The sequence below is a fragment of the Pleurodeles waltl genome, chromosome 10 (genome assembly GCF_031143425.1).
Source record: "Pleurodeles waltl isolate 20211129_DDA chromosome 10, aPleWal1.hap1.20221129, whole genome shotgun sequence".
NCBI classification, from domain to species: Eukaryota; Metazoa; Chordata; class Amphibia; order Caudata; family Salamandridae; genus Pleurodeles; species Pleurodeles waltl.
The window spans coordinates 74843932-74866871 of NC_090449.1; the positions used below are offsets into that span (position 1 = coordinate 74843932).

General features: G+C 44.8%; 1 protein-coding gene across 4 annotated transcripts in view; it reads right to left on the reverse strand.

The window, feature by feature from the left end:
- The window catches only part of TSC2 (TSC complex subunit 2), a 239697-nt gene that overhangs the window by 163185 nt on the left and 53572 nt on the right, over positions 1-22940 (reverse strand). For all 4 annotated transcript variants that reach the window (XM_069209751.1, XM_069209750.1, XM_069209749.1 and 1 more), the window contains exons 5-6: positions 9615-9759; positions 7918-8035 (exon numbers count right to left, since the gene is read on the reverse strand). In XM_069209751.1, the coding sequence (XP_069065852.1) occupies positions 7918-8035; positions 9615-9759 (263 nt within the window). The remainder of the gene's footprint in view (positions 1-7917; positions 8036-9614; positions 9760-22940) is intronic.

The following is a 22940-nucleotide window of genomic DNA, read 5'->3' on the forward strand; positions in this document are numbered from 1 at the left end:
AAGACCTCTTGAGTCATTAGGTTCTGGGGTGCCCTTGTGCAGTGGAAAAATGGAGGATTTCCTCCAGTTAATCTGGAGGCAGCGCCGTAGTTCTCCAGCATTCTCATGGCCCCTGGTTGATCTGTTTCTAAGTTTTGTAGGAAGAGTAGCATATCATCTGCATATAGAGCAATGTGGTGAGTCCAGTTATTAATTGGGATGCCCTTATAGTAGAGGCCGGATCTTGCCATTTGGGCTAGGGGTTCTATTGCGATTGCAAAAAGAAGGGGGGATAATGGACATCCTTGTCTGGTGCCTCTTCCGACCTGAAATGGAGGGGATATGTAATTGCCTGTTCTTACTCTTGTGGTAGGGTTAGCATATAATAGTTTGGTCCATCTTACAAACCCTTCACCCAGTCCCAATTTTAGCATAGCTTACTCTAGGTAGTCCCATCTTAAGCTTTCGAATGCCTTCTCTATGTCAACCGAAATGATCGCCGCTTGTGGTAAATTCGGGGGCAAAGAGTGGAGTACTGATATTAGGTGTCTAATATTTTGGGATGTGCTGCGTTTGGGTATGAAACCTGATTGGTCTTGATGTATCAATGAAGGCATATGGGGAAGTAGTCTATCAGCTAGGATCCGGCTCAGTATTTTGTAGTCTATATTAAGCATAGAGAGGGGGCGGTAAGAGCGAACATCTGTGGCGGGTCTATCAGGTTTCAGCAAGGGGATCATGATGGCTACATAGGTCGATTGGGGGAGGGCATTTCTATTCCATGCTTCTGCATATAATGTGCAAAGGTGGGGAGCTAGCGAGTCTTGGTACTGATGGTAAAACTCTAATGGGAGCCCGTCCGCTCCTGGGACCTTACCCCGTGCCATACTTTGGATTGCAGATTTTATTTCAGCAATCGATTTAGGCGACGCTAGGGTAAAATTTTCTTCTGGTGTCAGGTTGGGGATAGTGAGGGCTTCTAATTCACGTAACTGGGTGGTGTTTAATGTTACGGTGGGAGGTGCATATAAGATTGCATAGTAATCGTGGAAGACGGTGTTTATCTCTTTTTTAGTGTAAACGTGTTTGCCCTGTGAGTTTTCGACTTCGACTATAACAGTTTGTTTTTTGGGGGGTTGCGCAAGCCGTGCTAGTAAAGCACTAGTTTTGGCCCCTTCCGAGTGTTGTCTGGTTAAGTATTGTTTATAATCTAAGCGAGCGAGTTTATTACCTACCTCGTGAATTTTCGTCCTGGTTTCCACTAACGTGGGGTGTAAATCAGGTTGTGTAGGGCGCCTTCTTTCCAGGTCTCTAAGAGAGTCTTCCAATTGCAGGAGTTCTGCTTCTATTGATTTTCAGACACCTATATTTTCGGCAATGCACTTACCCCGGATTAATGTTTTAAAAGTCTCCCATTCAATGGACCTGGTAGATGCAGTTCCCTTATTGTGTTTAAAAAATTCTGCTATAGCTGTATGTAGTGTGTGTTTGAATGCTTCGTCTTCGAGCATTTCGGCTCTAAGGCGCCAGTTTGGGATGGTTGGTCTCTCTCTGCCCCAGGATAGAGAAGATATCAGGGTGTTGTGATCAGATATAGTTCGGCTAAGATATTCAGCTGCTAACATGTCGCTCTATATTTCGGGGGATACCAAGATGGTGTCGAGCCTAACGTGTAGATCATGCACCGGTGAGTAATATGAATAGTCCTTTGAGTGTGGGTTAGTTGTTCTCAAGCTGTCTATTAGTTGCCAGTGTTGTTGCCATTCCATGAACAGTTTCGCAGTTTTTAACGATTGGGATTGTGACACTGGTGGGTGCGATCTGTCTAGGGTGTTACTTGCTATGTAGTTAAAGTCCCCCCCCCCCAATTATATTTACACCTGCTAAGAGAGGGCCTATTTCTATAGATAATCTATCTAAGAATTTGCCTTGGTCGTGGTTTGGCACGTATACACCACCTATGGTCACTTCTCTTCCTCCTAGTCTTCCGTTTATCACCACTTATCTTCCCTCTTTGTCAATGATCTTGTGGAGTATTTGGAAAGGGACCCCGGGGCGGACCCACACTAGTACTCCCCTAGCATAGGCTGAATAGTTAGTGGCGATTATTTGGCCTCTCCATATTTTGTTGAGGGCTTTAACTTCCTGCTCTATCAGATGGGTTTCTTGTAAGAGGGCTATGTGTATCCCCCTGCATTTGAGATAGTTGTGCACTTTATATCGTTTGGACATATTATTTAAGCCTCTTATATTCGAGGTTATTATTTTATACTGTGTGGTCATTATCTTGATTGGTCTTGACTGTATTGACAGGATTAATCGTGAGCTTTGCGATGTATGAGATCTGGCTTAATGACATAGGTTTGGTTTGAGATCCGCCAACTATGGTGATTGTATTTGCATGAATAGTCCCATTCCTAACTCTAACAAAAACTTTCCCCAACTCCATCTCCCCAGGAACGGATGTCAAAACTGTCCAAACCATTTTAACTTATCTTAAATCCTATTGGTGGTGGGTGGTGCGTCAGGGCCAAGAGCTTACACTCCGGGCCGTTCCGGGGACCCGGCTGAGGCATATCTGCTGCCCGTGGAGGAGTATTCGAGGTTTACCATTTCCTTGTAGTTGCATGGGGAGTTCCCCTCAGCGAAAGTTGTATGTAGGTAATGTTCACTGGGTAAGTTGGGTATTCACTGTTCGGCTCGTGAGGGATTAGATGATTTCTTCTGCCGTTCTGGGGGTCACTTTTGGTAGATTAGTGAAAGTATCTTGCGATGAAATTGAGGAACCCCCGCAGCTCGAGTCGTGGTCCTAAGCATCTCCTGAGGTTTGCGAGTGATGCAAAGTCCCTCTGCTCAAGGCAGCTGCTGCATCTACTGCCTCGCGCATTTCTTGTAGGGATTGATGTCTAGGAGGTGCTATTTCCAGTACCCTTTTGGAGGATCTACCACGTTTCCTGCCAGGCATGCGGGAGGATCTGTTCAGTGGATCTAGAGATGTAAAGTTTAGGGTCGCCAGCCAGTCTCCTACCAGCTGTGGTGTTGAGAAAAGGTGTGTCTTGCCCTCATGCTCAACTCTAAGTTTGGCTGGGAAGAGCATTACATACTTGATGCCTTTTTCGTGTAGAGTACCTTTATAGTCATTATAAAAGGCTCTCTGGGTTTCAGTTTCTTTGGTAAAGTCGGGAAATATCATGATACGCTGGTTATTTAGTATGATTCCCCCTTAATGCGAGTTTGCGAAAGGATGTAGTCCCTGTCCTTAAAGTGCAATAGTTTTGCCACTATCGGGCGTGGTCTGGATCCTGGTTGGGGGGGGGGGGAAGAGAGAGTCTGCCGGGAACTCGGTGGGCTCTTTCAATCGCAAAGAATGCTGAGAGGCAATCAGGTGGGACTGTGTCTTTGAGCCAATTTTCTAGAAATGTTTCCATATTTGCCGCAGAGGATTCCACACCCTCCGGTCGGTACTCCAATTAGTCTCAGGTTGTTCCTGCGGGAGCAGTTTTCCACATCCTCAGCTCTGGCTTCCAAGTGTTTTGATTCGGGACGTTATCTCGGCCGCCTCTATGGTCATTGTCTTCTGTGTGGTCGTCACCAGATTTAAAAAAAATTCTGTGGTCCCCACTCTTTCTGTAAGTTTACGATGGTCATCTCGCAGCAGTGATAGGTCCACTGTTAGATTGTCTATTTTCTGTGCAAGTACTTCGCAGGATTCCCTTATGGCTTGTAGGACTGTATCCAGGGTTGTTTCTTGTTGAATTGGTGCATTCTGGGAGGCCAGGTGAAGAGGTTGTCCGGGCATCTTGTTGGTCGTCAATTCTTCTTGTTCTTGTCCATTTCGTTTTTTGGGTTTGCCCATTTTGTTATGCTTTTCGTAGGTTGGTGGAGGTAGAGGGTTTCAGTTGTGGCGATCTGGTGTTCTGGGATCCGGGTACTGTCGCCGAGGGGCTCACCTCGAGTGTTTTGCAACTTTGCGTCGGGCAATAGATCGATGAATACGATTTTGATGAGCGGGCAGGTTAGCTCTCAGTGTCACGTTCATCACAGCAGGAGCCCCCGCCGGGGCGCAAGCATCGTCTGGGTGCTGGGGAACGAGGTAAATTTCTGTCCGTGTGCAACTCCCCGGCGGACTGGGAGACAACTGTCGAAGTGCAGTTGGGGACCACGTCTATGCCCCTGGTTCGGCAGGGGTGATTAGACAGGTGTGTTCATATGTGCGAGGTGGGGTTCAGTTTGCGATTCTGGGTATCCTTAGGGGCGCTGCCGTTTCTGTAGTTTCTAGCGATAGTTTCTCTGGAGTGGTCCTCTGGAGGGGCCTGGACACTTCTAGACGATGTCTGGTTCAGTTACTACTCACTGGTATTGGTTAAATGCACTCCTTTACTTCTGGTTGTAAATGTCTATTGCCCCAGTTCTCGCCGCCACCTCTCCGATCTCGGGGAAGTCGGCCGCCCCAGGTTCCCCTCGTCCCCCTGATAGGGCAGCGACTCAGCACCCGTCCGCTTCCCCCCAGCACTTGCCGTGTTTATGGCCGAAGGTTCCTCACTGCGGCCACGAACTCCCCGCTGTGTCGAGCTGGGGGTTCCAAGAGGAGTCGCTGTCCCTGGGTTCGTAGGGTCCCTGAACTTGCGGGTTGCAGCGTGCCCCGCCGATCCGGTGTTTTTGCTGCCTCGGTCTTTCGGTCAGCTACGCTCCGCATCCTCGCCTGATTCTCTCGTTCGCGCTGCTGTTCCTCACCTCCTGCCCATGTCGGCTACTGGGTCACAATTCCTTCTCTGCTTCTGTTTGGTAAAGGGGGTCGTGTTCTCGGGACCACGGTTCCGAGTCGGAGTGCTCCGTTGTTTCATCTTAGCGGAGCTGATTTCCCAACGCGGCCGCCATCTTGGGTCTTAGGAGTTACGGAGCTCATTCGCATTTTCTTCCCGCTTGTCCGATCAGGGGTGTTGTTATTGTTCCGGTTTCTGCTCGGGGTCCACTGGTGTTGGGACCGCCTTTGTTTGGATTATCTGGGCTTATTTAAGGCTAGGGTTTGCACGGGTCCCGTTCTCGGCCCCGGAGCGCCGCGCTACACCTGCAGCTTTATCGGCTGCTGGCCACTCCCCCCCCCCCCCCACTGAAAGCTAGACATATGTTACTGAACTTTATCATGCAGACCAGATATCACAACTAAGCTACAACTGGGTATCCAAAAACTCTGATTTTCTCTTTAGACCCCTACAGAGGACAACTGTTTTGCTGCACCTTTTGAGAAGACAGATTGTCCTTGCACATTCAACTAAGTTGAAAAGTAACAGTAATTCTATAAATATTTAGCAAAGGACTTGCACTTTAAGTTGATTAAAGGTTTAAGTCATAACATACCCAGGAATTTAAAGTTAATTCACGCAGTTCACATGCATGCAAGTAAGAGAGTCTTAACCTTTATCAGAGAGTTTAAAATCTAATGAGAAGATTCTCGGAATTCCAGTGAGCTTATTCAGTTGTATGCAAATACAACTTAAAACAGACTAGTGTAATTATTGTGCTGGTTGCCCTGATATTTCGATATTTATTTGATATTTATTGAGCACTCAAATACCAGAGGGTGTATTGGCGCTAATACCTTCAATACTGACCACAGGCATAGAGAGACATAGTGGGAGAGAAAACAGCCAAGACTTCCGCTGTTTACAGAAACTAAGCAACCTGAACTGGCTTTTAATCTGTAATGGCATGTTATTCCAAAGCTGACAGGTTGAAAAAAGAAAGCTGGGACCATCCCAGGAAATCTTCTTGATTCTGGGAAGAGACCAGATATAAGAAGGCATATCTTAGTCTTCTCTGAGGGTGGTAACACATACATTTTTTCCTAAGATAGTCAGGCCCTACTCCATTCAAAGCTGTATATGTCAGACAAAGTGCTTTAAAGGCAACCCCTTTCCTTACAGGAAGCCAGTGAAACTCCACCAAGGCATTTGTTACAGACTTGTGTTTGGGATGTTTATTTTAAGAAGAAGGGCAGCTGCATTCTGCAACGTCTGGAGCTTTTTCAACACACCCTGTGTAGTGCCTATATAAAAGACATTACAGTAGTCAATCCTTGATAAAACCAAGGCAATGACTACTGTTTTTTGCAGCTGGAAAGAAATAAAGGCAACACTTTCCTCAGGGGTCTGAACATCAGAAATGCAAGATGTTGGTTCATTTATCTGCTCCCTGAAAGACAGGTATGAGTCAAAGACCACTCTGAGGTTCTGTACCTTAGTAACAGGCTCAGGCAGGGAACCAAGAGTTTTGGGCCAGCATGAGTTGTACCACAAATTGGCCTCCTTTCAAAAATAAGAACCTCTGTTTTGTCTGAGTTTAACTTCAGACAATTAGCAGACATCCAGTTGACAACTGAGCTCATACACTTATTTAATCTGTCAGCAACTTCTTCCAGGTTCTCTTCAACAGAGACTACAATTTGTGTGTCATCAGCGTGCGCAACTGTGGCAAACCCAAAGGAGTGAATCAACCCAGCCAAAGGGTCTAGGGGTTGAGCGAAGTCCCGCTGAGGCACGCCACAGGGAAGGGAGAAGGATCTAGAATTAAGTTCACCCAGTGCCACCATCTGTTCCCTGTCCCTCAAAAAAGAAGAAAGGATACTGTGCACCAGACCAGAGATGCCAATATCAGACAAACAATCTAGCAATATGACATTACTTACCATAAGCTGCGGAAAGGTCCAAAAGGACTACCGCGGCTCTCCCTCCGTCATCTTTAATAGATCTAATCTCTTCTGAGACAGCCATCAGTGCTGTCTCTATACTATAGCCTTCTCTAAAGCCATACTGTGCGTTGTGTAGGAGAGAATTCTCTTCTAGATAGTCTGACAAGGAGGTGCTACAATGCTTTTCAAATAACTTGGTTACATACGGAAGCTGTGATATTGGGCGGAGTTTTTTTTTTTTTTTTTTTTTTTTAAGTAAGCGCAGTATGGAAGCCTTCTTCCATTTCAAAGAATGTCTGCTGTAATGTGATAATTCATCAAAATTGTAAGGGCTGGGGGCAAGACTGGCTGCCAGAGTTTGTACTAACTAAGGTGGACGAGCATCTGAGGGGGCTCCTGACTTACTATGCTAAATTAAAATGCTCACTTGATGAACAGTTACAAGAGGAAAGATACATACTTCCAATTGTTTTTTTTTTATTTATTATCGGTGAACAAGGGTTCTATGCTCAAATCAGATGAGGTACAAAAACTCCCTTTATGCGGACTCTACTTTATTTTGTAAAAAATCTGCTATTTTATCACAGAACGCCTGCCTGGCAAGGGGGAAAGCTAAAAGGATGACTAGAACTAGAATGAGACTTAACTCCTTTAAAAAGTTGTTTTAGGGAATTGGAGGCCAATTTAATTTTCTGAATTTTTTTTATGCTGTCAGCCAACACAAGTTTTTCATATTCTCAGGTTACATCCCTATATCTGCTTTTGCCTATCTCATTGTAATCCAGTCTGCAGAAATATGGAAATGTAAAGTTGTGGGCAGCTATAAATTCCAATCAAATGTCAGTGCGGTGGCAAATGCAAACAAAGCTGTACACAAAGTTGTTCTTTAAGAAAATACTGAAGGCCAGACACTATCCTTTCTTTTCACTACTGCAACTTCTCATTTATAATTCAATCATTTCAATGATTTTAATGAGGAACGTTTTAGAAACAAGGTTTTCCCAGACTGAACAGGCAGGTTCCTAGCAAAAGAAGACCAGGTTCGGACAAATCAGGAGGCACAATATAGCAGCATCTTCACCCAGGCAAGCTTTGCTGTCAAACATGGGCATTTTTATAGCACACTTCTCATATTTTAGGTTCATGCAGAGAACACCATCTACATCTGACCACAGGCCTGTAGAGAACACAATTTGTGGTCATCCCATCACAAACCAATGAAGCACAAAAAAAGTTACAATTGAACTTACTGGACCATCGGAGCAATATACTCATCCAGGTAACAACTGTTGAACTTGACCAGATTCACTAGAACACGAAGGAACTCTGCAGATAAACCAACTTCCATCCACTGGATCACAAACTCCGCTGTCGGAAAAGGAAATGGAAGACAAGACTACGTCAGAAGAGTTTACAATGACTATACTCTCATCAAATATAGTGCCACTATAATCATGATAAACATATGGTTATCATAAGTAGAGCAATGTAGTAGCCTTAATTCTATCACTATGCTCTCAGACTTGAGGACTACCAACCAACACTACTTCTAAAAAGCCAGTGTTGGGCACAGAACCAGTGTTCCGATCAAAGATAGTCTGGACAGAGCATTCCAGCCTGGTGGTAGAGGACTTTAAAAACGCAATTTACTAATCAATGAGCAGCAACATCACAAGCTAGAAACTACTAGAAATGTACAGCAAGCACTATTCAAGTGCTTTCTACATCCCTAGCCTCTTTAGGAAAGCTACTGAGTTTTCAAATTCTGGGTAGCTTTGTGTCACTATAAGGTTGTACAGTGGTGCACCTACTTGTCTCACCTATCACTCACCTGGACCTTTTATGCTTTAAAAAGAGCTGTTTGAGCTTCAGAATTGACAGACTGATTCATCTGCATAATATGTACTAGTACCAAACTAGGAATTGTTGATAATACACATCCCTATGAGATCGATGCACTTTCTTTAAAAAATAAAAAAAAAATGCATTCAACGCAATCCTTTCTCTCACATCAGAGCACCTAATATTTATTTCTACTGTTGAGTGTCAGTCAATTCAGTCAGTGAAGAGTTCCTGATGGCTTTTTATTAAAACCATAGATCAGTCAGTGGTGTTAATTTAAGAAATAAGCAATACCTTATAACCTGCTTGTTCACACTACAAAAAGTTAACTGCTCAGCGTTTACCACCCCCATTTTTTCACTAATGCACAACGCTCAACTGTTCTCCCAAGCTGCTCCCAATCTACAAGCTTCCACCCAGCAAACTACAGTCAACATAAAACGGTTACTTTCTGAATGTAGGATTGTGGTTTTATTGTAGCTTACTGGTGATTAATTAAGCTCTCAGGACATGTGCGTCCAAGTTGGCAGAGTGAATGCCCTGTCTTTTCAGAATCTGGCCAGCAACCTGCTGAAGCTCAAAACTTTATGGGAGAACCGAACAGTGATAAGTATCCCTCTTCTGGTTTATTATGCATAGAACAATTTCTTCTTATTTTGCCTACCACAACTTCTGCTTTCAGTAGGCGTCAAGAATTTCATGTTGGTTTTTATATAAACACTCTTTGGGGGCCCCTGGCTGTTGCTAACCCAAATCATATTATTATCAAGAGGAAAATGTGAGAAATTTCTGAAACGTACTGAGTTTTTTGATTTTCTTTATTTTTTTTATATCTATTTTATTCAAGCAATGTAGTTATTCAACAGCCATAATGAACACACGATTGAACTCTATTTTTTCCTTATTTTTCTGATTGTGTATATTTTATACTGTGATACGTCTTGTGTGTACTTTGATTGTTCAGTTTGTGTATTTTTTGTATGTATCCTGTCCTTAAGGGTTTTGAGAGCTTTTAGTCAACATCTTCTGAAGATGACGGTTGAATCTTATGTCTATCTGTTAAAACAAAACAACACTGCAGGCTCCAGCAAGACAAGATACATACCCAGCTCCTCCTCCAGGTAAGTAATATCCTTTCCATCATACGTCAGGGCCTTAAAAACCTCCAGCCTCTCCTGAAGATCTTCATTCGAGGGATAGTTCTTAATGACCTTGAAGAAATGTGCCCTGAGAAAGCCCAACCTTTCACCCTGGAGAAGTGATTGGGAGGAAGAGATAGATAATCATGTCATTTATGTCATAACATCTTGCAGATTAACAAAGCTGCTTGGAAGAAGTTGCGGTGTACACATTCACTATAAAAGGTACACTGTATTGTGTAGAGCACTACTGTATCTTGTGCTCTCTTGTATTTATCCACAAAGCATAGATAAATTATATATGCCCAACACTACAAATCGCACCATAAAAATAAAGTCTGCTGCCACCTCAGGTTAGAGTTTAAAAGAGGGAACGTATTAACATTGAAAATTGTTGATCATGGGTAAAATGCTAAAGACCAGGTCTGGGTGCAATAAGTATCATGATGGCATCACAAACTATTGACCAGGTGTGATGACGTGTCAAAAGAGTCACGTGTGGTGCTCTTCATTGTTCTAACAATGGTATTCCCCTGAGAGCTTGGCACGTTTGGTGTGGTCCAGTGTTCTGATAAGAGTATAACACAAAGGAGCAAACAGTACTGGTGTCCTATTTCATGTATACAAAGACTCTCCTGTCAGTTTACCTGCCAAGCTTTGAAACTGATTGAATCAAACTACAATTGATACAAAGATATAGGCACAGAAAGCTATTTTTCTTCTTCTCTATGAACCTAAACGCTTACACTTTGGCCTGAAAAAACAGTAATAACCTATAATGTAAAACAAATGTTGGATGTTTTTTCAATTCTGTGGCTGTTAATTTGCACATATTGTTAGTATCCATATGAAGCTTTGCTTAAGAGAAACTAAATTACATGGCGTAATATATGTTTTTCATATAGTCTATTATTCATTTGTATAATGTAAATATAGACTAAGAGTGCCTCATACAAGTGTTGTAGATGTTGTAATTAATGCCGCCAACAAAGTGCCTAGCTGTTACAGGCGAGTACACCAAAGCACCAGGCCAGACTCAGATGTCTGATGGTATAAAAATAAGACTACATTACAATAAAGAGTTCCAATCTCGCCATACCAAAAATTATAAAACACGAATGAACATGAAGGCTTTACACAAACAGATTATTAACAACTTGTCAATATTTAGTGAAAGCAACAGAAATGTAGCTGTATTTACTTTAGGAACAAAGGATACTGAGTATTAAGTAAGAGGTCACAATTTAAGCACAACGAGGCCTTAGAGTGCACCCGATAAGTCTAAATTTCCAAGGTTAGACAGTTGATCCGAGGGCCATGGAATAAAAGTCTTCCAGGCAAACATTTGTAAAATTAGTCAGGCACTACAGCATATCATGCTATTGACCATTTAGGGCCTCAAATGCTGTAGCAGTGTGTCGTGGGTCAATATTAGTTAGTCACTTGCACAAGGTGATAGCCTAGCGGCTTGTGCCTTTTACCCAGTTATCATGCTCGGCTGTTTTTATTCATTTTATTTTTCTACACCTTTTAGTGGTATTCTTTTAATTTCAATGTCAGCTGCTATTCAGAGAAAGCGTCATTATCAGTGTTATGGGTGACATACTTTGAATCATGTTCTTTCCTCGGAATTATAAGAACAGAATGCGAGGCACAGAATAATATTTTGTATTGCTGGACCCAAGACTGCGTAAACAGTCCAGCGCTTAGGTACATACCCCCGTCATGCTTCTGTGCATAAACATGTCCTCTATAAAAACATCTTGTAGGGTAAAGGGCATTAGAGGGAGTTGCAGCCAGAATTTCCATCCATGATGCATGCCAGTTTTTGGGAGACCTCAGTCTTCGTTTCTCCACGGACCTTGATCTGGAGACTGGCGGGCTGACCTTGTACCAAGGCAACAGGGGTGGGCGTACGTGTCATGGACACTGCACGACGGATTTGGCCTACATCGCCATGCTCTCGCCTAGGGGCTAGAGATTAGGCTTTTACGTAGGAATTGTGTATTCCTGTTATTATTATAAATATGTTTGGGTTGTTTATATTCACATCTGATTTACATAATCCTAATTTTGTTGCTCCTCGTTATCCTAATCATTGCATCTCATGCATTTTATCGTAGTTTGCAGTCCGCTCAATAAAAGTATTGAAAAATGTGTGTAAGACTTATGTAGAGAAAAAAAGGGTAAGACTTAGTTTCACCAGGATTTCCCGGAGGGGTTTCAGAGCCCCTGCAAGGCTGCCACAAATCATCTTTTCCACTTGGGTTTAGGTGAGGTACTGCCAGTGAGCTGGTAGGATTGGGCTGACAGCTGCCATCTGGTATAGGAGGTACTAAGCTGCCTACAACGTAGAGGTGCTGCCGGCCCAAATCCAGCAGTCTCATTACTTTGTGAGAGTTCTTATGACATGGTGCCACCAATGATGGTGTCGACTCTAATTTTACAAGTCTCCTGAGTATCTGTCTCACACACACTAAAGGTCCCCTAAGTGCCGTCACACAGAGACATCTGTGGTCTTAGGGGCAATTCTCCTCAGCTAAATAGGAAGCACTTATCTAGGCTGTAGGTTGTTCTAGCTTAAACCATAAAAGGACCTTCTGCCCCTGTTGGTGTTTCCAATCCTAATACCTATTTCCAAATACTGTAAATAATGTTACCATATAGGATAACTGCAGACAACCGCTCACACAGTTTCTTTTAGCCAATGGCTTAACAGAAGATGACAGGGACGTTGCATTTGTCAGGGAAGCCCATGGCCCATAGTGGATAGAAATATTTTATCCCTGGGTCAACTTTCCTGAAGTAGATGCATACACATACATTTCACGCATACAGAATAGCAAATGTACCACAACAGTACAGAGCTTACCAATAATTAATTAGAGATACCTCTCTCTTATCAAGAACATCAAGGGGCGTGGCCAAGATGGCAATCGGAGTGGACGTTTAAAGCTCAGCTCCCTCCAGGTCCTACGATTAGCATGCATTAACTGCCCCACCCGGACTCTCAGTTCGAACGAAGTGTGAGCACCCAACCCCTTCCATTACCCAATCACCTCCAATGCTATCAGCTCGCCCCCAAAAAAACAAAAAAAAAACTCGCACCACAAACGCATGAGCACCGATGTGGCCTGCCTTAGGTGTCTCGTCACCTGACCTTCACCCTCAGATCCGAGGAAACAGGTGCCTGCGATGACCGCTCCGCGGGCCTGGGCCACATCTCAGTCCGGCTGGTGTACCCCCAGCGAAGGTGGGGCCGGAGATCTTCCTGTGCTGAAGCACTTAATCACGGCACAACGCCGGACCCCGCCGAGGAATGGGGTAAAGATACGCAGATACATACCTGAAGTGAGCAGGAAGGGCAGAGGAGGTCCTATACCCCACTGCCCACGGACTTGCAAGAAATGGTCAGTGAACTTGGAATCACCATGACCGAGGTAGCGGTTTGGGGGGGAATTTTAAGGGGGGGGGGGGGGGAACGAGGCTTAGCCGATGCATCCCCGCTCCCCATCAGACCTTCATATGCTATAGCGCGTGGCCTTGGAGCAGTGAGGTGAACCCTGGGGCACAGCACTGAGGACAGGGGCCGTGTGTACAATGCGGACCCCCCACCAACATACCAGCGGGGCCTGGCCAGCTGCTGCTCAGTGGTAACAGCGGTCTGGCGGGACTGAGAACGGCACCTGTGGGCCTGACTACCGGAGTGAAGTAAGGAGGACACAGAAGGGTGGGGTGGCCAGTGGTACAAGCACGAGGCAGCATGTGCGCCTCACCAGGCTACTGTAACGAATATGGAATCCTTTAAACCCCGCTTCCCGCTGTGGGCCACCCCGCCTGACTAACCCCTCTCCCCCTTCAAAGTGTGTGGAGCGTTGCTGGAGCACCCTCAAGGGCAGGAATGAGGATTGAGACCCCTGGCTCATGCTGGTTAACGGGAGCGATTGCCTGTGCACTCAGTCCTCCCACGATGGCCACTGCAGCCCCTTATAATATCCTGGCTCCCTTGTGGCCCAAATAAACAAAGCCAACTGGGTTGCTTGACGTGCTCACCCCTACAGCAGTGGTTCTGGTTTTGAGATGGGCTGCACTAAGAAGGACGGGTGGCAACAGGTGCACCCGGGGCACATGTCTCCGGTATAGATGGAGAGCATTCACATCCCCAGTCTGAAACCCTGTCAGTAAATCTAGCAGCGCATTTGAACAGGTTCGACGAGATTCTAGCTGCTGTACTCGATATTAAAACACTAGAACCCAAGATCGATGCTTTGCGGATAGATATGGGCCATATGCGAGAAGATCACAAGAAACAGAAGGAGCGAGTCAAAGCTACAGAATCGACACCGGCATCCCTTAGACGATCGGTCTCAGACGCCACCTCACACATTAGGGCCCTACAGAGGGAGGTGGCGCCACTTCTTTAGCAGGCAGATCCCACCGCAACAATATACGCATAGTGGGCTTCCCAGAGTGAGTTGAGGGCCCCCTCATGGACCTATATATTGAGGAACGGCTCTCAGAAACAGTCCTTCAGCGTAAGCACTCAACTTTTTTCTTCAGTTGAATGAGCTCATAGGGTGCCGGGCAGGCCTCTTACCCCGGGGGCTCCACCACGCACTGTGGTGGCCCGCCTATTTAACTATCGGGATAGGGACCACATCCTCCACGTTTCCCGCACAAAGGGCCCGTGGAGCGTGCAGGACTCCCAGGTAAACATTTACCCTGATTATACCCTGGAGTTACAATGCAATGTTGTCCTTATCAGTGAAGCGCAGACCCAGACAACAAATTAAAAAATTTGTTGCAGTGCCCAGCTACGCTTCACAACATGAATGGCGACGCCACCATATTTTGCAACATTCCAGAGGAGGTATGGGTGTGGCTGGAAAAGAAAGGCATAACTATTGCTACAGCAGAGGCCCCAGAGCAGGTGTTGGAGGGCCTGAGGCGTGGGAGCCAGGGACTGTGCCGTCACCAACTGCAGGCAGGACTGTCCAGGGAACAAGCAGCTAAGGAGAGGACCCTGGTGATAACAAAGGTGGAGCTGCAAGCGTTTTCCCCGTTCCCGCCTTTGTCCATCCAGGAACGGATAGACAAAGACAATCTGGCGGCAAACAGGGCCTGAGAAGATGTACTACTGGGCGGTGGCCGCCGGGTGACCCTGCAGACAGCGGACAAGATGGTATAAAAATCATCTGTACTGTGACAACAGAACACACCAAGGGGTGCTTCACCTAATCCTGACAGTGATAAGAGGAGGAGGTTACGACTTCATTTTAAGGGCTAGGTACCGAACTACGTGATTTAGCGGGTGCTTACATAGCCCTCTAACCACATCCCCCAAAAAAGAAAGGTGTATCAAAAGCTGAACAGTTGATAGCTGTGTTTCTTACGTGCATTACAGTGCCACTGGCTGGTCGCCTGTTGGAGTAACAGGTTGGGATCAGGAGTTTGTTGCTGTACCTTGAGGGTAGCATGTGGATTGTTCTAGTTAAAGGTATTTTCAATTTCATATACTTATATCGGTGTGTGACCGATGGGGAACAGTCAGTACAAGGGCTGAGGGCAGGCGGACATGGGGAGACGAATCTACGCAGTACTAGTGATAAATCCTGTGTTAACTGTGGTACTACTGTTCAAAAATGCAAATAACTCAAAACTCTTATTGTCTTGGAACGTCATGGAGTTGGGCGGGGTTTGTTAAGAGACATCGGGTGTACTAATTTTTACACAGATGAAAAAAATACATGTGGCGCTATTACAGGAGATCTATCTTACCACTCCAGATTTGGAAAAGTTATGCAGATGCTGGTGGGGCACACTGGTGGGGACCACGTACTCCAGATACACTAGGGGGGTTCTTATTTGGGCGGCCCCCGGGGTGCCACTAGAAGTACTACACACCCGGACTAAACCTGAAGGGAGATATGCAGTTCTAGAGGGTCATTTAGCCAGTGCACCAATCTCAATTTCCCATTATGCCCCCAACCAGGTTACATTTTTGCAAACACTCACCCAGGTGCTCTTGCATAATATATTGGCAACTTGCTACTGGGGAGGGGATTTTAATTTTGTCCCAGAAATAGAACAAGATCGATCATGCACACCAATAACCAGGGCCCAGTCCAACTTGTGACGATGGGTGACACATTCAGCTTTCGGATGCATAGCGGGCTTGCACCCCAATTTCCGTAAATAGTCTTTTCTCTGGGCTGCATGATTTGCATACCAGAATACACCTCTTCTACTGTAACTCAGAGGCACTAACAAAGGTTGGCAATGCAGAATATCTCAGTCTCACCCATCAGACCACTCCCCCTTGTGACTCTGGCTGATGTGGGGCCGTCAGCTTCCATGTATATCCACATGGACACTTCCTATGCCAGCATTACAAGATCAAGCATTCGGAGACTCCATCAGGGACCAAATTACAACGTATTCTGAGACAAATGCTGGTTTGGCCACTGACGCCAGGATTGAGTGGGACGAATTCAAGACAGCTCTTAGGGGCCGTGCAATTAAGACAGCTTATGGCACCAGGTTAACATTACGCCAAGAACTTCAAGTAAGAGTCTGAAATGAGACCATACAAGCAGCTCTTACCAACAGACGGGACGGCAGCCGCCCGACTAGCAAAAGTTTGCATTGATTATAAAGAGGCTCTTGACGGGCTCGATAACTTAGACTACAAGGAAAACCAAGGGAGGGAAATACTAAAAGGGAGATAAACCTGGCAACTTTTAGCTTGGCTCCTGAGACCTGAATCTTCACGAGTTCCAATCCCCGCTATTCGAGATTGGACTGGAGAGTCACTCAACACACTGGAGTCCATTAATTCCGCCTTCCGCTTGTATTATTCCAAATTATACTCTGACCCAGAAAATGCTGAAAGTGACCATACTGGGACATTCTTGGACAGCATTACCATTCCACGCTTGCAATCAGCTGCGTGAGATGCCCTGGAAATTGCTTTACAGGCTTCTGAAATTGAAGAGGCAATTAAACACACTGCGCGTTGTAAAACGCCTGTAACAGACGGGTGGCCGATTGAGCTTTATGCCGCAACCAAACATTACTTGACCCCCAACTGCTGACAGCATTTAACACTGTGTATACCAAGGGGATGATACCTGCGTCCAAGTGTGAGGTGATACTGGTGGTGATACTCAAACCAGGTAGTGACCCCTTACTGATGGCGTGCTACCGCACTCTCTCCTTGCTTAATGCAGACTATAAAAGACTTGGCAGAGTACCGGCAAATAAATTGACACCCATAATTAGGAGTATGATTCACTCCAATCAAAATGGATTTATTCCGGGTAGGAACACGTTTATGAATCTTAGATGCCTATTCGTGCTCATGAGCTGGGCGAAAACTAAGGAGGATAATGCTTGGGTTGCTTCACTCGATATAGAGAAAGCGTTCGACACCCTGGACTGGGAGTGCCAGATATCAGCATTAAAGAAAATCTGCATTGGCCCCTGCTTCCTTAAATGGATCGCCTTTCTTCGTAACACTCCAGTGGCGCGAGTGAAGACGGGGACACCCAGATATTGGACTCGTTCACTATAGGATGAGGGACCCACCAGGGAATCCCTCTGTCACCTCTGATCTTTACACTGGTGGTGGGGCCTCTGGCTTGCACCCTTCAGGAGCGTGCGCCTGCATGGGACCTCTGTGTCGGGGATGGCTGGCATATTATATCTTTATATGCAGATGATTCCCTTATATATCAGCGCACCAAGGTAAGGGTACTAAGTCAACTGATGGACATCCTACACCAATTTGGCAGAGCATCTGGGTTATGGGTAAACTGGGAAAAACCCTGTTTGTTTCTCCTAGCATCTTACAGAAGAGCAACTGGAAGAGCTTCCATCTACTCCTCTGACATGGGCCTTTGACACCATTAAGTACTTGGGTGTTAGAATCTGCCATTCAGAAAGGATCTTATAGATTCAAATATTTGCACAGCCCTAACGGACATGCAGTCCTCCCTCCAGTTTTGGATGTCACCTCCCCCACCCCTTTCCCCATTGGGCAAAGTTGCCATCTCCAAAATGCTAGTGCTTATTAGGCTGTTATACTTCTCAGCTATCCCGGCCCTGCTACCACGCAAAATGTTCGCTGACGTGTTCTATGCCATTAGCATTTACAAGGAGAAAGGGTAGGAAACGGGCGGCACTGGATAAATTATATACCCCACTGGCAAGGGGGGTGGGGGAATTAGGCACACCAAATTATGAGCATTAGTACACCGCCGCCCAACTTCAATAGCCTATGCACTGCCTGGTCTCACACAATTAGAACAAATTGGGGGATAGCTTCAGGGATAGCTCCCCCAACCAGATATTGAAGTGGATGCTGAGAACTGACCCAGACCTACCGGGAGTGGACAGTAATATTTTAAGGAGAGTTGCCAAGAAATGCTGGTACACCTATACATGCACGAAAAACTCCTGTTACTCATATTCACTGGGGCTGCCCTTGAGGGTACTGCCAGGTTGTGCAGACATGCACTCTCGACTGGAGGCAGCTGCCTGGGAGAGGGTGGGCAACACAGAATGGGGAGACTTATTTACAGATCAGGTATTGGCCACATTTGATAATCTGGTGGACGATTACGGCAAATCGCTGGGCACCTTCCTGACATACTCTGCACTCACAAGCTATTTAAAGCAGTACTGGGAAAAACACAGGAGGAACCAGCAACATCAGCATTGTTACAGGTGCTGTAGCCTCTGGGATGCACACGATGAGCTGTAACTAACATCTGCAGTGCTTTATGCACAGGGAACAACCCCTTCACTTGCTCAGAACTTACTGGGACTCTACCCTCCCTATAAGAGATAAACACCGGTCACAGTGCCTTTCAGTGCCCACAATCATATACACTAATGCCAGGCTTAAATACACACAATTCAATTACCTGCACCATACCTACCTCACTACGAAGAGACTGGCGAGGTTATACCGGGGTGCAGTGGACATATGTCTGAGATGTCCGTCCAATGAAGCTGATTTCATACATACGGTGTGAACAAGCTCTTACATCATCCCCTACTGGTAGCCCATTAATGGGATCCTTGACATGATAGTGGGAAACCAACTCCACAGGGAAGGATTACATTATATATTGGAGTTACATCCCGCACGGCACAATGTAAACCTTTTAACAAATTCATTGACCTGGCATTGATCCTGGCAAAATGCCGATTAGCTTTGTGCTGGAAATTAGCCACAGCTCCACCTATCACACTATGGCTAGCCGACTTGCGCACAGAGATACTCGCACAACAGCAGGCGATGCATACAGCCCAGACACACGGCAACCGCCCCAACCAGGCCACTAGAATGGCAGAGACTCTTAGAAGGGGTCAAAATGCACTTTGCTGCGTAGGCAACCTGAACAGGCACACTGTACCTAAAGCGGATAGGGTCCATACAGACTAGATGCATCACAAACTTACCATTCGGCAACCCCGACCCACCAAATCAACAACAAAAGTTAGTGTAAATCAAACTAGTGGAGCTTTGCCCGTCCTCATGGTCATCATACCGCATACAGATAATGGGGCCCAGAATAACAGGCTGCAACACTCCTTTCTCCGCCCTCGCACCACAGCATAATCTACAAACTACCTCTCACTGACTAGTCCTGATGCACACACTTCATAGTTTAAGGCTGTAAATGTTTAATGTAAAGGCTGACAAGGGTAACATATATATATATATATATATATATATATATATATATATATATATGTGTGTGTGTGTGTGTGTGTGTGTGTGTACAGGATATTGTTCAGTTGCAAGTGTCATAATGCTGTGAATATATAACATTTGTGCCAAAGGTGTGATGTGTACCATTATCCTACAGATTAACAGCAACGGGACTGTAAACCTGAAGTGTTTGTACTTACTTTATCTGCAACAGGTATCATGTACCGTAATGTATACCCTTCTTTTTTTTTCTTAACTCAAAGATATATTTACAATATGGCACCCTTCCACATGTAGTACAACCCATGAGATTAGGACCTTTAAGCAAAGCTGAACCAAAGAGGCCAACACTTGGCACATATACACCACATCCTAATGTGCATGCTATGTAAGTAGCTGATGTAAGCACACTTCACAACAAGCCAGTAGAAATATATATACAAGTAATACAACTTATGATGCAGACTTTGAACACCAGCCCCAGCAAGGGCTTCTCCAGTTGTTCATCTATTGGCTGTCCCAGGAATTAATCCACCAACAGTATGCTCAATAATGGGAAAAGCACCCACAGAGCGGGAGAAGATTCCGTTCAGGATTGAGCAAAAAACAAGTCAGCTGGAAGCAATGTTCCCCCATACAGGACCCCAAGACAAACATCTAATTCTTGCCATGTGCTTGCCGTTTGGCATGGTTCCCTCAAAAGAGGACTAACCATTGGGTTCAGCCTTCAGCGCAATTTACACTACCACACATGGTACCCTGACACTGCCAATTTACTGGAAGTGTTAAAACAAATTCAAAATGAACACTGGGCCACCCCTGCCCTGGATTTGAGAATGAAACTGATGCACAATTTTGACAGAGTGTCATCAATTATTTAAAGTCACATTAAAGGAGAAGCAGCAGCACTGTATTCGCCAACAACTCAGAGGTTCCTCAGCAGGAACAGGAGCGTGAACTGGCAAAGATTATTTCACCTATACTAGTATGGGTCGGGATAGTCTGGGGGCCAGACCAACTAAACCACAACTTCAGAGTACCATCCCTAAGGAAGGTATCAAACAAGAGGGTTCTAAAAAAATGCTGGGATAAATAAAAACAAAATGCAGATGAAGTAGAGAGGAAACTCTCCGCATCCGGAGACCTCTAAAAGAAGATATCATCCACAAAATAGAGAAACTCCTGATAGATACCAATATACTGATACACATCCCTCTCGTTCCTTTCAGGATATACCAGATAAACTGAGTGGGACGGTCTGCAACTCGTAGTGACTACACGGAGCCAAAGAAGGATTTACAACGTTCCTCAGAGGCTTACGTACAAAAAAAAAAAAAAAAAAGGACCAATCTCCTCAAGAAATACCCCAATTTAAAAAAGAAGAATGTGGCTGCAATCAACAGATTGCGACCTTAACATATATCTGGCCAGGATCATATTGGGATTCACCCCCCAGGGCCACAAATTCAATTTCAAAGAACAAAAAAATGCTTTCTTAAGTGTCCTTTTCCTGGGATATGAACTATCAGATGAAGACAAGAGCCTGGCCCGCACTTTCTAGAAAAATGGGCTCAACTTCAATCTCCAAATACTATTAAGAAACTGTAGTCATTGCTGGGTTTCTTTAACTTTGTCAGAACATACATTCCCGATCATGCACAACGCATAAAACCATTGTATGCTGGAAAATAGAACATACACGCATCATCAGAACTCCAGCAAATATGTTTGAAGCTAAATATTTACACACATGACAACAAAACGGACTTGGTCATCAGAATAATTGCTGGTGTAATTGGCTTTACCTATGTTACATTTAATGGAGGTGACAGTACCCATAGCGTACTAATCACACTTGTGTTCCAAAGCAGAACAACGTTATGACCAACAGAAAAAACACTGACTCATCAAGGAGAGGCCACTTGCCCAATGGGAACGCATTATTGTTGTTAGCCCGATGCCAGCCCTCCAGGCGGTCACCAAGGCCAGCGTTACAAACGCTGAAGCATTACATCTACATTTGATTCAATGGGCAACCTCCCTGACTGCATCTGATGTTGATTATATCTTTGCATCAAAACTACAGACCCAGGAATTCCTTTAATATGAACAAGAGTACCCTGCACCTACTAATATATTACCATTAGAGCAACATCAAAATCATTTACAGAGATGGTACAGCACAACCAGCTCGGATTCAGAGCACTCATGTTATTACAATATGTTGGGGTTGTTTATATTCACAACCTTATTTTTGTTATTCCTCATTATACTAATCATTTCAGCTCATGCGTTTTATCGTAGATTGCAGTTCTTTCAATAAATGCATTGAAAGCTCTCCTGCATCTCCTTTTTGCCTACGTGTGAGAGAGATTTGTATGTGGAGAAAAATGAGTAAGACTCGCTTCCACCACGATCTGCCTGAGGGGTTTTCAGAGTCCACGCAAGGCTGCCACAAATTACCTTTACCAGTTGGATTTTGGTGAGGTACTGCTAGTGAGCTAGGAGGGTTGGGTCGATAGCTGCCATAGGAGTGACTCAGTTGCCTAAAACACAGAGGTACTGTCACCCAAAATCCAGCAGTCTTGTTACTTTGTGAGAGTCCTAATGACATATGGCATCAGCCTTTATGAGTAATCACTGCTTGAACTGAAGAATGTGTCTGCATTCCAGCCGCTGGGTTCTGTACAAGCAGAAGCCTCTTCAATTCCCCAAGTGCAAACTGTATGGAGGACACCTGCAAACTGTGGTAATCGAATACAACTACCACTATCTTCAACCCTAAGTTTTTCCAAACATGCCGACCAGTGATGAGCTCATGTTCAGATATAACACAGCTATAAGCTGTCCTACTCCATATTCTCGGGTGACACTTGATGGATAGCGTCCTTGAAAGTGTTCTGGCTCAACTCCTAATTACAAAGGTTCTTCACTCATTTTCTCTGCCAAACAGGGTGATATCTCCTTGCTCGCTTATACAGAATATTGAAGAGCTGTACTAGTGTGTAATAGAACACAATCAAACTGGACAATCAATAGAAACTTCAAAGTTAGATTATGGGATTGTACATCAAAAGGGCGGTTTGGAGAAAATATTTCTACCTTTAACAAAAGCCTGCCACCCAAGTACAACCAGTCACAGCTAAATGCTCAAAAAAGCTAAGATGATTAAGTGAATTAAATACCAAACATCTGAAAACTAAATATCACTAACAGCAAATAAATAAGAGATCATGAACATTGTGAGGCAGGCTGAAACATAACAGGATTGGGTGCTCATGGATCACAGGTCGAGTTAAAATAGGAGGACCATATGCGCCACTTTTAAACACTTTGTATGACCATCTCCTCAGGAAAAAGGAGACTGAATGTAAGGGTACCTAGACAACCCTGTAGGGCATTAAGCATTGTGATGTACATGCAGCACATGGTAACAATACATTATTTGTCTGTCAGTTCTAGAATATCCACATCTTTGGTGGTTAAAAACACTTGCTTCTGCTGATGGCTGATGAGTGGAGTGAAGAGAATTGGTGTGTCCAGTCCAAATTGGAAAATGCAGGTGTCAACT